Below are 16260 nucleotides of genomic sequence, written 5' to 3' on the forward strand. Positions count from 1 at the left end.
TTGCTTTTGTCCCTTTCAGCTTTTTTAATTTTTAACTTAAATAAATTTTATAACAAAAAATCTATAAATAGGAATGTTGAAATAATTTGCATCCTATGGGTTTTTATGCGAATGAGATATTCAAATAGTACCCAATGAACTTTTTTTTTCTTTTTTTTTAATTGTTTTTTGTTCTTTCTCTTTTTATATTAAAATTCTTTTGTAAAAAAAATGAATAAAAGTGTCGACGTGATAGCTATTTGCCTTTTTCCATTTCATTTTCTTATTAATTAAATAAATTTTGTAATAAAAGACGTCAATTGATATATTAAAATAATTCTCACTTGATTGATTTTAATTCATTTTGATATGATAAGAGTTAATTTTTAAAAATCAAGATTAAGTTGAGATAAGTTAAATTTTTTTAAAAGAAACGATATTAGGTTGAAAACATGTTTACAATATTTTATTTCGATAAATTTTGAAGTATATATTGCATAATTAATTTAATTTTAGACATATATAATATATTAATAAAATTATTTTAATTTTAATTTAAAAATTTTGATATTTAAAACTTAATATAAAGTCACAATGTAACACCCTTTATAACCTTTTTCTTTGGGTTTTTCATTTTCTTTTTTTTTTTAAATTTTAAATTTTTTAATTAGATAAATTTTATGAGAAAAAAATAAATTAAAGTATTTAAGTTTCATTCTCATTTGACTTTTTTAAAAAAAATTTATTAATTAACTAAATTTTTTTAAATAAATATGATAAATACAGATGACAAAATAAAAAATTTTGATCCAAGCAACGTGCCGGTATATTTCTAGTGTTTCGTAATTTTTACACATTACCTATTAACATTTTACTGAATATTTAAAGGTAAAAAATAAAAAAACTAAAGCAGAGAACTGAGAAATATGGTGCTACTTAACTGAGACCAAATCACAGTGTCGAAGGGGACACGATTTTAAGCGGATTTCCACTTGAAAACACGGTAAGTTTGGGAACACGTGGTTTCTAAGGAAACCCTTTTGTCTGAATGAACACTTCTTTTTACTCTACTTCGCAGACACAAACATAATGAGAGAAACACGCATTTTTGTTTTTATTTTTTTCCTTCTTCCTCTTTCACCTGTCGCCGGAAGTTGCTATGAGACTTGTAAAAGAAAAAATGGAGGACAAGACAACTGATAATTGGCTACCACCTGGCTGGAAAGTGGAGGTTAGACAAAGAAGGAATGGTAAAAAAAGATAAGGTAAGTGTAAATTGGTTATTCAGTTAATAAAGAAAACCCAGTTTCAAGCTTCTGTTTTTTGCAGCTATTTTGCTTCATATCAAGGTTTTGGCTTTAGAAATCAAGAAATGTAAGATCCTTGGTCTTTATTTGGTAACGGCCCTTTATGCCATTTGTATTTGCCTTTATTTGGAGCAGATGCAAAGCTGCAAATAAAGAGGATGCTTTTCTGTCTTCTACCTTACTCTTTCTTCTTGGAAGATAAAAGGAGATCAAATGATATTATTTTCAAGTGAGGGGGAAACGCTTGTAGTTGTTATGCCTTTGTTTCCCTAATCTTTAGTTATTAGTAGTTTCTTTAGTATGACACATTGGATCTGCTAAATACATCAATGTTCTTCCCCGCATTCAAATGTCTTATACATGTTTATTTGTTTTGGCATAGCAGTACTTCTGAATTTCTCTTCTTGATTCCTGAATACTAGTTGAGAGTTATGGTGGATGCATTAAACAAATAAAACGTCCTGTTACCAACAACTGTGAATGCAAGATGATTCATTCAAAGCTTAAGTGACATTTGGGCTTATTGCAGTGTTACCATGCTCCCTGTGGCGAACTTAGATTCATATCCAGGGCAGAGGTGTCTAGCTATCTTGACAAGTGTGGTTCTAAAACAGAAGAGAAAGAAAAAGGCTCTGGCAGGATCTTCAAAAATGTCTGCTGATGAAATCTACTCTTTGCCTTTTGTTTATAACTTTATATGTGTATGTTGATTTTTGCCAAAATTTGTTGACTAAAGAAGAAATTTTTTTATTGTTCAAGCCATCTAGGTTATAGTTGAGAAGGGTGCAGAAGAAGGGTTACCTCCCGGATGGATTAAGGAAGTAAGGATAACAAAGAGGGCAAATAGAATCGGAAAAGATCCGGTACTAAGACTTTTTTCTTACGGTTGTCTATATGCTTTCTAAATAAATTTTAGCAGTATTTTATTGTGAGCATCCTTCTCCTTTCATATTCATGGAAGTTGATTGTCCTGGTCTGGATCTTTCAGTTATTTTTCTTTAAAGTTGATTAGTTGTACTGCTGGCCACTGATACGTTAATTGATATTTAATGTCTGCATCTTTACACAGATCCTGCGAGTGGATTTGTATTTAGTTCCATGAAGGATGCACTTCTTTATGTTGGTCAAGCCTAAGGACAAAGGCAGCATTGATGAGGACTTGGAAGAAGATAATATCTGTGTATGTATAATCATGTTTGGATTATCCAAGTTTCTATATTTGCATTTCTCCGTTAATTCTATATGAAACTTTGGTTATCATTAGCTTCTCTATCTTTTTTAATTTCCCCAGTTACATTTATCAGTCAATTGGATTTGTTTATCAGCTGTACTCTCTTGCCTTTGGTCATTTCAACTATACTCTTGCCCAAGTCTTAGGATGATGAGCATTGATAATGAAATGCCCACTTTGGCTTTAGAAAAATTAGGATACACTTAATTGAAGTTTCTCCTTGAACAATTAATGATTCACGATTTATTGGTCCCACCCTGCCTGCAGTAGATAGTTGCAGTAAGAAATCCATGAGACAAAGTATGTGCATTTCACTCATAAAGTCGAAGATCAAGTTAATGTCTTATTACAGGTTTTCCTAAAATTTAAATTGTCTTGTTTGGGGACCATTGCTTTGTCTTTCTCCTGATGATCGGATTATGATTTGTGTGTGTGTGTGCCCCTGGATGTATACATATATGTGTATGTGTGTAATTTATATTCATTTTTTATTGTACATCTTGGATGCATACATTTTGGATGAATATAATTGTACATATTTAGAGTATAAATTATGCGATTCTAAGAAATTATGGTTCAGCAAGATTTCTAATGAAAGCTCCTAGGTTCCAAGTTGGTCTGCAACTACGCCAGAAGTGATTCCACATTTCAAGCTTTCTTGATTGAAGTATTTTTTTTCTTGGACTGCCCTATTTGAGTTTTCTTCACCATCTTGTCAGTCATTTGTGTTGAAGTCCTTAATAGGATCATACAGTTACCAAGAGACCAGCTTGTGCTACTTGATTTTACCTCTTGTCTCCGTGAAATGATAATAGTTGTAGGAATCCAGTTGCAGACTTGCAGAAATACATCAAGAAAATCTAAACAGACAACACGTTAAAATGAGATGGACTAAAGTTGTTTATCAGATCCTTTTCATCTGGTTAATCTTTATTTTTAGGGTTCTGCAGAAATTCATGTATTCAAAATCTTGATACCATCCTACAATGCCTATTGAAGGTGATCAACCTCCGGAGTTGGCATCTAATTTATATATGTATAACCCTTCACATTCAAGACCGAAATAACCAATCAATTCAAAGATTTGCCTTCGTCCCTAAATTTGTGCATGAGGCAGCATTTATATCTTGTCCCTCCTCGAGACGATCTCAGTTGGCTTATCTGGATATAGATCATGCAAAACTTTGACTTGGTCTTCATTTTTAATTCCTCTGTCCATTAGGATTCTACCATTGTCAAGAGACAGAATGTAGCTGTGGATGAAACAGCTGATGAAATGGAGAGACTGTACAGAACAGGTTTCAAATTTGAGTGGGATAACAAAGGAAGAAGAGATGCTTACTTCTGCCATTACAGGAGAACAGACATCCCTCTCTAAACACGCTACTGATCAGCATAAAGGTTTAAATTTGCGATCCCCTGAAACCTGATTAATGTTATTATTTTTTCCTATTAATCAATCTTGTCTCTTCATTCTTCATTTTGCTTTACCTTTTATATTCTCATTTTTTTGGAGGGGGATTCAGAGTTCTATGGTATTACTCTAATGAGATATGATCCAAACAAATCAATATAGAGTGTTTGGTGAAGATCTAATCAAACAAGATATATCATTTAATCTTTGGCAATGGACTATTTGGTGCTGAAATTTGGGGGTTTTGGGTTCCACTGATATGCTTGTTGATGACATTGGATAGGGTAATGCATCTAATCCAACTTCTCTTGCATGCATCAGCTGGAGTAGGTGCTGAATTGAGCAGCTTGATCTTGTCTGAAGCTAAGGGCTCAGAACAATAGGAGGAAAAGATTCTAAAAAAGGTGTACCTGCTTCAGGCAATGTAGTTGGAATCCTCTTTGATAAACAGTCTAGAGAAAATGGGATGACAAAGGGTGAAACTGAACAAATGTAACAGCAAAAGGGCAAGACCAAGCTTAAAAAAGCTCTTAATATTCCTTGACGAGCTTCAAAGCGACTTGCTGGAGTTGCCCTTAATCCAACACCAGAACTAGAAACCACTAGAGCTTGCCGATCTTCAACTAAGCAGTTAAGTGAAGTACCTGATGCAGCTGAGAATTCTTCTCCTGATGGCTATATTTGTGAGGCCTCCAAACAGCCTGAACATCTTGAGTCTGCTCTGGAAACAAGCTATGCCCTTGATGTTTCTAGGACTAAATTAACTGATACTGGCACCAAACAACATACTTCTTCTGGGGACATGCTGACAGTGAACGGTCATGTTGGGAATTTAGAAACGAAAACTAAGGGTGATGAAAATAAATGTGTTTTGCCTCTGGTGAATGCTGCTATTCCAGGAGTACATTCTGGAAAGTCGAAAGTGATGATAAAGCTAGTGAGGTGCCAGGATCCTTGTTGATATGCCTATTAGATTTGTGGATAGATTCTTGCATTGAATTCGCCATTCAAATTCTCACTGGAATACCCTCCAAAATTCTGAGTTGAGCAGTAGTAAAGGTCCAGGGATTCTGGCTACTCCAGAAGTTCCTGCTGAGACGGAAGAAAATGGAAACAGTAGAGTTGAAAGACTGGATGTGATATCGATCTGCCTCTAGACAGACCCAGCTATTTGGAAAGAACATACTGGAAAGGTTGAAAAATGCCACAAGACTGATGAGATGCCTGGTTCATCCCCTTGATATGATTTTGGCAGATATCTGGTCAGACCCTAGCATCGAATTTGCAATAAAACCTCTCAATGGGGCAATTCCAGTTGAGTCTGATCTAGAGAATCAGGATTATTTTTAGCAGCGACGAAGCTTTTGGCTGATCCAATCCAGTAATAACTTGACCCTGCCAGATGTCCGTATAGATAACTTCTCGCAAACTGATTTCATATGCCAGCAATATGATGTCACAGATAAATCTATGTGTAAAGAACATGCTATTAGGAATCTTTTATTAAATTGTATTCGCTGTGGCAGTGAAGAGGCGCCATGAACGCTGAAGGCTATCAACTTCTTTGTATATTTCAGGAAACTTGCTAGAATTTAGAGAAGACTACTAACCTTGTAACTTTTCCCTCAATGTTTCATTGTTTCACATTGCGGTATGATTATTGTTTACCACTCGGGTACACAATTTTAGAATGACGTTTGCACCATTAAGCCCACTAGTTAGCTTGGCAGTGTTACACTGGAATTTGTAATCAGATACTACTAAGTGTGGTGCTGGCATTTTTTCCAACGTTCCTATGACTGCTATGCTTTCTTGATTATCCATTTTTCCTTCTTTTTGGTAAATTGGTGTTCTGTTCTTCAGTTCTATTGTTTTAGGAGGCTAACTTGCCGAATTTAATGTGCCCAAATGGCAAATCTGAAAGAGAATGTAGCAAAAGACAAGCTTTCACTATGTGGTATTTTGATTCTAGGCAAAAAAATTGATTTGGTTTGATTTGGACTACCTTCTTACAAAATCGTAGGAGAGGTCAAAGCATATTCCTAATATATGCACCTTGAGGACCTTGACATTTGTGTCTGTAAATCGGTGACAGATAAAACAGGTTCCTAATTTTTGTCAAAGCATCCATCAACACACCAACTTAAAACCCGCGACAATCCAGGTTGCTACTTGCCCCGCCAATTCCCCAAATATCAAATTGAAATTCCTCCAAGTAAAATGTTCCCCATTTTGAATTCTTCAGAGAAGAATTCAAAGAACGAATCCAGAGAGAGTAAAAAAATAAAAAAATAAAAAAAAAAGAATGCAGAACCAGGTAAAGTGTAGCTGTGGAGCAGAGAATTGCCCTGAATTGCGCCTTCCTTCCAAGATTCTCTACAAATCGGACAGCTTAGCTGCATCTTACACAGAAAAGTCTCAACATAAAATCTCCTCTCCATTTGATTTGAACAGGACCATAGTCCATTTTTAAGGAAAAGGCTAATGCTGCACGAAAGCAATCCATATGAAAATCATAGACGGTACTTTGGACAATTACAGCAGTTTAGAGTTGTAAAAAATATCTTATTGTCAGGTTTGTCAAATGTATCTTAAGTCTAGTTAAATTATGTCCATGTTCTGAATAGCTGTCTTTTGCCCCTTGATCTTGTTTGGATGTAAGCCTTAATTCTTTATTCACTTCATACTGCATGCAAAACCACTTAAAGCATGAATACCAAGTAGGAATGTTGATGGCCAGTACAAGAACTCCTTTCAAATTGTATTCTTTTCTCATATAAAATAGCATCTTTTACAATTAGCATGAATGATAATTGAGAAGCCATTTCAATGGCAACATTGCATGACATTAGTATTATCTGAATTTCACACATCATCAAAACAATAAAAAAGCATAACGTGGAAGAGGGAGGAAAAAATTAACTTTTAATCAATATAAAATAGAATGTGAACCTGATTTATGTACAGAAGCTACAAAAGCAGCTCAAAGCAACTGCAACTTGGTATCTTCTCTTCTAAGCTCTAAATAGGACTGGTTACACCTGCACGAATTCTCAACGTTTCAGTTCTCTTGCTTCTCTCCATTACCTCCACCAGCCACTCCACACCTTCTTTAATCCCCATCCTGCAGCAAAAAAACTTTAATGATTATTTTTGTAAATTTAAGGGAACTAGATGGTTGTAATGACTGTACAATGCTCTACATAAAACAGGGTCAATGGTACATATTGAATATAAGAGATTCTTACAGCTCAAACTTGAGGAGACACAATTTTCATGAATAAACTTACCCATCAAAAGCAGAAACAGCCTCTAACATGTAAACCCTTTCATCCAACTTTTTAAGATCTAGATATCTGGCAAGTTTTTCGGCTGATACAGCTTCAGAGAGATCCTGCATTGAAGCACACAAGTGTTAAAAAAGAGTGACTGCAATTGACTCAAATTCAAAAGAGATGGAAGAAAATCTTGATCACACTGTTTCTCATAAAGAATAAAGGAAAGCAGATATAACAGTTACTAAGTTCAAGAATTTTCCATTTTGCGGAACACTTTTTCCTTAATTCCTTTCTAAGTTCCAAATAAAGTTCACTCAAGCTGACATGAAACCAGATGTTTCCAAGTCCAAAAACCATAAAAATGCTATAGCAGGGCACTAAAATAAACAAGAATGATACAAGGAGAGATATGTGATATGCAACAAGGTTTCTCATTTCTCATAGAAGCTTTAAAGAAAAAGGGAACAATTTTCAATGTCAACTTTTAATATAAACAACAAGGATTTGGGGGATTTGAGATTAGGACTAAGAGTACCTGCTTGTTTGCTAATATCAGGAGAGGGGCTCCCTGCAGATCCTCATGCCTAAGAACTTTCTCTGGATACAAAATAGAAGGTATTAATAAGTCATTGCATTGCCATCACAAAACCTCACAAGTTATAAAACTGTAGTCAATAGCCTGGCACTATAATAGCATAAGCCCCATGCCCTTAAACAAGTAGATATTGCATACCAAGTGCCAATTTTGAATCTTCAAAACGTGAAGGGCAAGCAGCATCAATTACGAATATTACAGCATGTGCCTCTTCATAGTATTTCTCCCAAATTGAGCGAAGACCAGGCTGGAAGAGATAGGAAAATAATTAAGTTTGCATCACACATTGAGCTTGCTTTGAACATATGTTCTATCCATAACATAAAAGATAAAACTATAAAATAAAATGGCAAGATTTTAGCATCAAACATTGCAACTGCATATTGTCAGTTTATCTCCCTTAAATACATTTTTCAATAATAGTGGACCAAGGTGCTTTGAGAAGTTCTATTAAAAAATACAGCCAAATTAATGAATGAACTGAAAGCTTTCAATTGGACAAAACTCAGAAGTAGCATTCAAAAAGCATGAGTTATATGTGCATTAAAATCATCATAGTAAATAATTAATGAAATATCTATCGTGTGTTTATATCTATAAGCATTTAACTTACCTGGCCCCCCAGGTCCCAGAACACAAGTTTTGTGTTCGATGCTTCAACCCGACCAATATTCAGCCCCACGGTTGGAACAATTCGATCAGGTGGTAGGCCTTCCAAGTTTGAGTATATTGACTTCAACTTCTCCAACAAAGTCTAATTCAAAAATAACAAAAAAAAAAAAAGAAGTCAGTGCTAAAACTTTTAGCAAACATTTCAGTACAGATGAAGCATACAACAGTCATTAGTTATCTGCCAGGGATGAGTAGAAGATTAATTTAAAACCCAAGGAATAAGTTTAGAGACATTACTGTTTTCCCAGCCTTGTCGATTCCAAGAATGAGTACATGAAATTCTGTCTTACTAAATAGGCACTTCCAAAGTCCATAAAAGAGAGAGAACATGTCTGTCTTGTTTACTCTTATCAATTATTTGTTCTTTCCAACCTTGAACACTAAAAATGACCGTCTCCGATTGTCATAATTTACAGTCCTGACTCCTGAAAATAGAAGTGAGTTATGTTACAAGGCAAACAAGAAGAATTAACTGAAGGATTGAAGAGAGCCGAGTCAAATACAAATAACTCAGCCAGTCAAGTGACCTAAAGATTGTTCAAAGTCCTAGTTTTCATTCCTTTAAGTTATTTCAGTAACAACTCTTATAATCTATTCAAGTTAAAAATAAGCCTGCAAAACCATTTCAGAAGCGTGATATTCAGAAAAATGCCTGCAATAAAACAACTTTTGCTTCTTTTTCAGCTTTTCTTATTATTCAATCTAAATTCTCAAGATGCAACTAACATTCAACATTCACTGTTTCCTTCCAAAAAAATTAATGTCCAAAATCTAATCTAATTAACAATTAAATGCACCATAAGCCACGAATGAATCTCTTCAAAAATTTAAATTTTCAATATGTAAGGATATCAAAATAAAAAATGACAATAACGATGAATGAACTAGATCCAATTGAGCAGTTAAAAGAAAAGGCTGAGATCTCATCTCAAAGAACAAAACTAAAAATAAAATTTAACTACGAATCCAGTATAGAAGAAGCATAAAAAAATAGAAGAGAACTAACAGCATTGCAAGATTACGAAAACAAAATAAAAATCCATGACAAGAACTGCCAGATCAAGAGAGAAAATAGTTGTCACATATTTAGGTATAGGAAAAAAAGAAAGAACGAAATGCGTAGATCCAAAGACAGAAACAGCAAAAGAAATAAAATTTGCAAGAAATTTGAGAAATAATCCTTACTTTCGATGGAATTTAATTGCAGGAATTATGGCTATTCTTGCCGTCAAGCCCTTTAAAATTAAAAAAAAAAAAGTTGCTGCTTTAAATTTCCGACAAAATATTCTTTCTGTTTTCTTGCCAAATTTTTTCAGGGAGATTTTAGCACCCTATTTCTTACTCTAAGGCCTTTTTTGTAAAAATAAAATTATTTAATTATTTTTTTCTTTTTTCTTTTGAGATCTCTTTCTCCTTTTATGTTTTGGGATTTATAAATTAAACAATTTTAAAAAGATTTTAGATTTACATATTCAAACAATTTAAATTTTTTAATGAAATAGTATTTGATATGGATGATTATTTAAAAAATTATAGTAATTAAATCATCATATTTAATAATCACCTAATAATTTTATGTAGAGGTGGTCTTAGATCACTAAAAATGATTAAAGTATTTCATTAGAGAGTTATCAAATTTTCATATAAAAATAAAAGAAACTTTTATTATCAGGATGCAATAATAGGAAACTTTTATTATTAAGATAAAATGATATGTAAAATTAATAAGTTAATATTATTTATTTAATATATGAATTAAAATTTTATTTTTTTAAAATTAATTTTAATTATTTTATATAATATTTTTTATTTTCAAAATAATATTTATTTTAACATGTTCAAAATTATTTTGTGTGATTTTTTTATTTTTAAATTTATTTAAATATATAATTTTTATTTTAATGTATTTATTTTAAATTTTAATTTAATTCATATTAAAAAATTAATTTATTATCAATAAATATATTTTAATTTAATAATTTTATTATTTTATTATGAAATCAATAAAATATTTTAATATTTTAAATATAATTTATTATTTTTAAATAATATTAAAATTATTAACTTATATAACTACTATAATATGCATGATTATTTTGATATTTTTAAATAAAATAATATTTGAATTTTAGTAATATTAAATATAATTATTTTTAGTTACTAAAAATTAATTATTATTAATCAAATAAAATGATTCAATATCACTAATGAATAAATTATTTTAATAATAAGATCATCTTAGTACTATATTACTATCTTGAAAATAATATCATATATTACCTAAGATAATTTTTTCAATTGATTTTATTTTAAACTTACATGTATTTTTTACAAAAATGTTTGCATTTTTTGTAAATTATATAACTTACTAAATATACATTTATGATAAATTATATAATTTATCAAAAATATATATCTAATAAATTATATAATTTATTGAATTGTATATCTGAAAATTTTAAAATTAAAATAAAAAAATTAATTAAATAATTTTACTTTAAAAAAACTTTTTAAAAAAGTTGAGATATGGAGGAAAAAAATATGAGTGTGTTTATAACCATCCAAAATTTTTTCCCTCGATGCTTCAACATTCATATTCCAGTTTTACCCTTGGGCCAGGTCAGTGGACCTCAAGTCACTTATGTGGCAAAATCTATGTGGATCGTTGGAATTCAGAAGTGTTAGTGGATAGAATATACGTTAAGGTAAGGTATTTTTTATCTTTATTTTTTAATTTTTATATTATATTTATTATTGTATTTATATTTATATTTAATAAATATTTTAAATTTATTTATATTTATATTTTTACAAATATTTAATGAATATAAGTAATTTTCATACTCATAACTTAAAAAAATTAAAAATTAAAAATTAAAAATTTTAACTTTTTTAGTTTTATTTAACATATTTAAATAATTTTTCATAAATATATATTTTTAATAAAAATAAATTAATATTAATTAATATAAAATAAAAGATTATATTGTTTAATAAAAAATTTAAATATTAAATAAATAAAAATTATTTATAAAATATAAATACAAAACAAATATCATATTATTCATTCCCATTTTTATATTTAATAAAAATTTAAAATTATACTCATATTCGTCCTCGACATAATACCTTAAAAAATCAGTTCCCCGTGACATCCCGATTGAAACTTAAGACTCTGACGTCAGCGTAAAATAAACCGTAGGTGGCGTTAACTCCATTGCATCGGGATCCAACTGTAATTACGGATAGGGCATAATTGGGAAAAAGAAATAATAAAAAGTCAAGAAATGAGAAATAAAAACCAAAAAAGCAAAAATTTTGCGGAGCTTTGTTAGTCAAGAGAAGCGATCGAAAGGTACAAATTTTTGTCACGAATTCCTTTTTAAATTTCCTTTTTCTTTTCTATGTATTTGAAATTCGTTGGTGAAAAGCGAAAGAAATGGAAATCTTTTTTTTTTTTTTTGGGATTGTTAATGATTGTTGGAGTTAATTTTGCCGTTTCAAACTTTTCTTTTATTTATTCCTGCATTTTCTCAACAGCCAAACTAAGCTTCATAGCCTGATCCTTGGATTGGATTAGTTATTTCTATATAGTACATTCAATGGATTATTATTTCCTTATTATTCTCCGATTTCGCTCTCCGCTTCATTGTCTTTCTGATTCTAGGTTTAATTACATGCATGTGGTTGTACTTATTACTTTTTTTTTTTTTTTGTAATTATGGATATTAGTTGTACAACCTATGCGTATACTTTCAGTTTCATTCTTTTTTGCCCTTGACTCATAGAATAGTTCACTGGCTTATGCACGGTCGATTTTGCATGTAGATGTGTTCTGTCTGTCCTGCTTTTAAAATTTTGGATTGTAAGAGCGATAAATCTTAAATAGTTGGATTTATTAAGGTTTACATTCAGGAATTGAGAATCTCTGTGACTCAACATTGCTAGTTAGAGTTGCGAATGAATGTAGTCCTAGGATAATGAGATTTTTTGCTTCCAGTAATTCTCATGATGATGCAGCTTTTGGGGATTTTCTTTATATTGTATCAGGATAATTTTGTGTAACTTCTTCCTCTCACGGCCACTGTTAGCATTTTCTGTTATTAGGTTTGACATTGTTTTTCTGCAGAGTTTGATTAGTTATGCTTTTTCAGAATTTGGTATTATAACCTCTGCACTTTGCTAGTACCTAATTTCTCAATTTGTATTGCCATCAAATGAAAACAATGTTTACCCTTCAACTCATTCATATTTGATTCTTTCAGTGCCACTCTTATACTTTACATAAATAACAGACAAGACAAGCCTGATTATCGTATGAATCAATCATATCACTTTGTGTTGGATATCTGCATATAACTTACATGCTTCATTTTCCGTATATTAAAGTTTCGATAAGTGATTATGATAATGTTTTAGTGGATCAGGTTAATTTGAAGCTTGCTGTTGGCACTTAGGAGTTTTCCAGATGAAGTAATTCCTAATTCTGCCATATTCTTTTCTTTCCTTTCGTTTTTTTTTTTTTTTTTTCTCTTTTGGAAGAAGATGAGATGAGATGTAGGGTTGATTGGTGGTTGTATGTATTTAATTTTTTTATCATTATTCTTGACAGCATGTAATAGGAAGTTATTGCTATATTTGAAGCATTTTCTTGCATTTCTGAACAACCATAATGTCTTCATCTGCAATTCTTAGTTTGTATTTGCCCTATTTAGGTTTCAGCTAAGTAGTTCTAGATGTGACTTTCTTTAGCATATTGGTCATGTAGATTGTTCATTTTAACAGAGAATGGATTGTTCAAATTCCTTAATATTCATAATGTATTTCTATATTTTAGAAAAGCTGTTAAACGTCTCAGTAAATATTTTGAAATAACTGTAGCTGAACTTATTGCCTCAGAAAAAATGGGGTAAACGTGCCCATTTTAGTGTTTTATAGTTATATGTATATTACATATATATATATATATATATATATGAGCTGTACCAAGTGATAATGCATTATGTAGATGTAACACTTTAATGAGGAAGAATATAACCAACTCATCTAGAGATCAGCCTCAATCACTGCCATGAATAGGCTATGGCTGGAGATAAAATCCAATTTTCTTGACTCAAGTAGTCATCTATTAGGTTTTTTTTTTGTAGTAGTAGTAGTAGTATATTCCCATTTTCATTATATTTGTTCGTTTTTCTGCTTCTTTTTTATTTTAATAGAGTTTGCTACTGAAGAAAGAATTATGGTTTTTATAGTTACATTTGCTTCACTTGTGCTTTGGATCTAATGATTCTTTGTTGGGGTAACAGTAGGCGTGTAAGATGGAATGAGGAAAATCTGGGGGAAATTGAAGCAAATAAACCTGTAAGGCTGAAAATAACTGAACCCAAGACGCCATACCACCCCATGATTGATGATGATGGTATGCTCATTAACATTGTGTTTCCTTTATGCAGAAGCCTATTATTTTATGTGCGGATATGTGTGTAAGCATATTAGAGAATAGTGTTGGTCTAGTTTGGTTTTCACTTTATTTCTGCTTTGGGTGAGAGCGTTATTCTGAAAATTGGTTTACATTTCTCACCTTATAGTTTGAATCTTGGTTGTAGGGTCGTTGTCTCCTGTAAGACGTAGTTTCAACGATTGTATCGGTGATGCTATGGATGCAGAGGAATTACGATTTGCTTTAAAGGATGTGGCTTCCTCGAGTAGAAAAACAACTGGGCCATCTGGTGGCTGGACATCTTCTGAGGATGAGGCTGAGCCTATGGATAACAAAGAAGAAGGTTTTTTAACTATTGCTTCTAAGTTGTCCTTTTCCCATAGCATGTTGAAACATGTTTTACTTTCCTTTAATTGGTTTGCTTTTCTATTGACTGCTCTATCTTTCATGAGATAAAAGTAAGAGCAAAAATCATTCAGTGTGAATGGTATAAGGTTTGCCTTAGTAAACAGTCTTTTGGTGGTTAATACCCTGTCTTGTTTTTCCTAGTGAAATTTATTATCTCAAGAATACTTTTTTTGATTTTTTGGGAGGGTGGGAGGTCGGTTGTTGAAACGGTCAAGATTTACCTGCTGTTGTGTCTGGTTGAAGATTCATGATGTTGAACATTATCATTACAAGGGTTATAGCTACTAAACTTCTGCTTTCACTTAGAGCTTGGAACTTTCCATTGTTTTCTTGTGCTAGTTTCTCTCAGTTCCCATAATCTGTATGATTCTCTTCGTATTCTCTAATGTTTTTTCAATTTTTGAGAAAGTAAACAAAAATAATTACATGTTTTAAAAATCATACGCTACCCAGTTCCAAAAACTGATACGGTTCAACACCTCTCATTACCGTCCACCATCCTGGTCTATCTTGCCTCTTTTACATCACTTGTTTACAATTTAATGTCTTGCGTTCAGTCTGTGGTTGATGATTTGTCTGTTGTACTTTTGTCACATTCTGAAACAGATCGGAGTGGTATGAGTTTTAGGAAGCAAAGAAAAGCTCACTATGATGAGTTTTTGAAGGTAAAGGAACTGCGTCGTAAGGCCTCTTTCCTTGAGGACGAAGATGATGATGTGGAGGGTGATTCATCTTCATCATTAAGCTCTGGTGTCAAAGACATAGGCACAGAAGAAGGAACTGCAACTTTGCCTCGAAAGTCTTCTGCATGTCCAGCTAATGGATTGTAGAAGTCATCCAACTAGTCTGAAACCTAAAGGTGACTCTTTTGACATCCTTTTGCGGTAGTTTGATGGCATTTTGGGGCAAAGAAAATAGGTCTTTTTTTTTTTTTCATTTTTTTTCCATATTTGAGTTCACTTGTACATAATTTTCCCTAATTTGGCATGGTTGTGTTGAGTCTTTCGCGCCTATCTTTTGGTCTTCAACACAAGTAAAATGCAAGGTTTTTGACATTGGTTTGCACACTGATTCATATGCTTCGTTGAGATATATATATCTTCGCCACTAAACACCTTTCCTGGGTTTTAAAAGCTGGTCGAGATGGTAAACTGTCATTATGCTGATGAAGGGCAATTTCTCTTTGATGGTTTTCCATGGCTTTTTTTTTTTTTTCCTTGCTGTCTTATCTGAACTTAAGATTCAATTAAGGCAGTGCCATATCAATGTCGGAAACTTACTTCTTGTCATCGTTTGCATTTGGATTTGAGAAGGAAAATTTCACGTTAGGGTAACAAAATTTGGCATGGTTAAAAGTCCTGGCTGTATCTCACGTCACGGCAACCGCACGCTTATTCTGAGCACACATCCTTTCTCCACTTGTACACTGTCTTTGTGAAGGCTAAAATAAACGGCTCAAGGTCAAGGTCTAGCAGCAGTGTACCATAGACTGTCTTCTAAACTCTATTAACTCAATTGCCCAGAAACTCTGCCACCATGAACATCGGTAACGCTTCAATGGCAAACACGGTACTCACGGCCCCGTATTAGACCTCAAGGCAGCCGAATTGACCTCCACAGCCTCGTAGGACGAGAAATTCTAATGCTAAAGGCCCTGTGAATGTGTCACATCAAGTGCAAAAGAAAATAGACATGTCAGATAAAAAAGAAAAGAATCTTGGACGTATAAACATTGAAGTTGTACACCTCGATAAGTAAGTTTTACAAAAAAAAAGAAAAGTAATAATTACGTGATAAGTAAGTTTTTTTAAAAAAAGAAAGTAATAATTACGTGATAAATGATAACAGAGTCGACTCTTAATTCAGTGGATTTCACGCCAAGTATCCCAGCAGAGGTAGGTAGAGTGGATTAGTTTGGCCACTTAATAAGGTGCTA

General features: G+C 32.2%; 2 protein-coding genes and 1 pseudogene across 9 annotated transcripts; 2 read left to right on the top strand and 1 right to left on the bottom strand.

Annotated features, from left to right (window-relative positions):
- The first annotated feature begins 787 nt into the window (after nucleotides 1-787).
- LOC111281234 (uncharacterized) lies at nucleotides 788-5750 on the top strand (annotated as a pseudogene). The gene is made up of 6 exons (XR_016329176.1): nucleotides 788-1258; nucleotides 1816-1938; nucleotides 2054-2148; nucleotides 2345-2466; nucleotides 3740-3918; nucleotides 4253-5750. The product of XR_016329176.1 is annotated as an uncharacterized LOC111281234 (transcript).
- Nucleotides 5751-6020: 270 nt separating this feature from the next.
- Nucleotides 6021-9812, bottom strand: LOC111281223 (uncharacterized). 3 transcript variants are annotated; one of them, XR_002689100.2, is made up of 8 exons: nucleotides 9662-9812; nucleotides 8714-8901; nucleotides 8418-8558; nucleotides 7943-8051; nucleotides 7745-7806; nucleotides 7222-7325; nucleotides 6884-7055; nucleotides 6021-6418 (listed from the first exon to the last, which is right to left on the bottom strand). XR_002689100.2 is itself a non-coding variant. In XM_022868895.2 (7 exons), exons 2-7 carry the CDS (start codon nucleotides 8804-8806, stop codon nucleotides 6953-6955), a joined length of 612 nt encoding a protein of 203 aa, XP_022724630.2. In that variant the 5' UTR covers nucleotides 8807-8901; nucleotides 9662-9812; the 3' UTR covers nucleotides 6684-6952. The 3 variants fall into 3 exon arrangements, 2 of the variants coding, with proteins under 2 accessions (XP_022724630.2, XP_089602531.1); XM_022868895.2 differs by lacking the exon at nucleotides 6021-6418 and having other exon boundaries at nucleotides 6684-7055; XM_089746405.1 differs by lacking the exons at nucleotides 6021-6418; nucleotides 9662-9812 and adding an exon at nucleotides 9483-9599 and having other exon boundaries at nucleotides 6684-7055.
- Nucleotides 9813-11682: 1870 nt separating this feature from the next.
- Nucleotides 11683-15389, top strand: LOC111281278 (protein phosphatase inhibitor 2-like). Of its 5 annotated transcripts, none has more exons than XM_022868998.2 (5): nucleotides 11717-11831; nucleotides 12904-12949; nucleotides 13783-13895; nucleotides 14083-14259; nucleotides 14931-15389. In XM_022868998.2, the coding sequence occupies exons 2-5, from the start codon at nucleotides 12945-12947 to the stop codon at nucleotides 15152-15154; spliced, it is 519 nt and encodes a 172-aa protein (XP_022724733.2). In that variant the 5' UTR covers nucleotides 11717-11831; nucleotides 12904-12944; the 3' UTR covers nucleotides 15155-15389. The 5 variants fall into 5 exon arrangements, with proteins under 5 accessions (XP_022724755.2, XP_022724733.2, XP_022724747.2 ...); XM_022869012.2 differs by having other exon boundaries at nucleotides 11725-11831; nucleotides 13786-13895; XM_022869004.2 differs by having other exon boundaries at nucleotides 11768-11831; nucleotides 12896-12949.
- Nucleotides 15390-16260: the final 871 nt, after the last annotated feature.

This window comes from Durio zibethinus, chromosome 17, assembly GCF_047325235.1.
Source record: "Durio zibethinus cultivar Kanyao isolate XHJ-2024 chromosome 17, ASM4732523v1, whole genome shotgun sequence".
NCBI classification, from domain to species: Eukaryota; Viridiplantae; Streptophyta; class Magnoliopsida; order Malvales; family Malvaceae; genus Durio; species Durio zibethinus.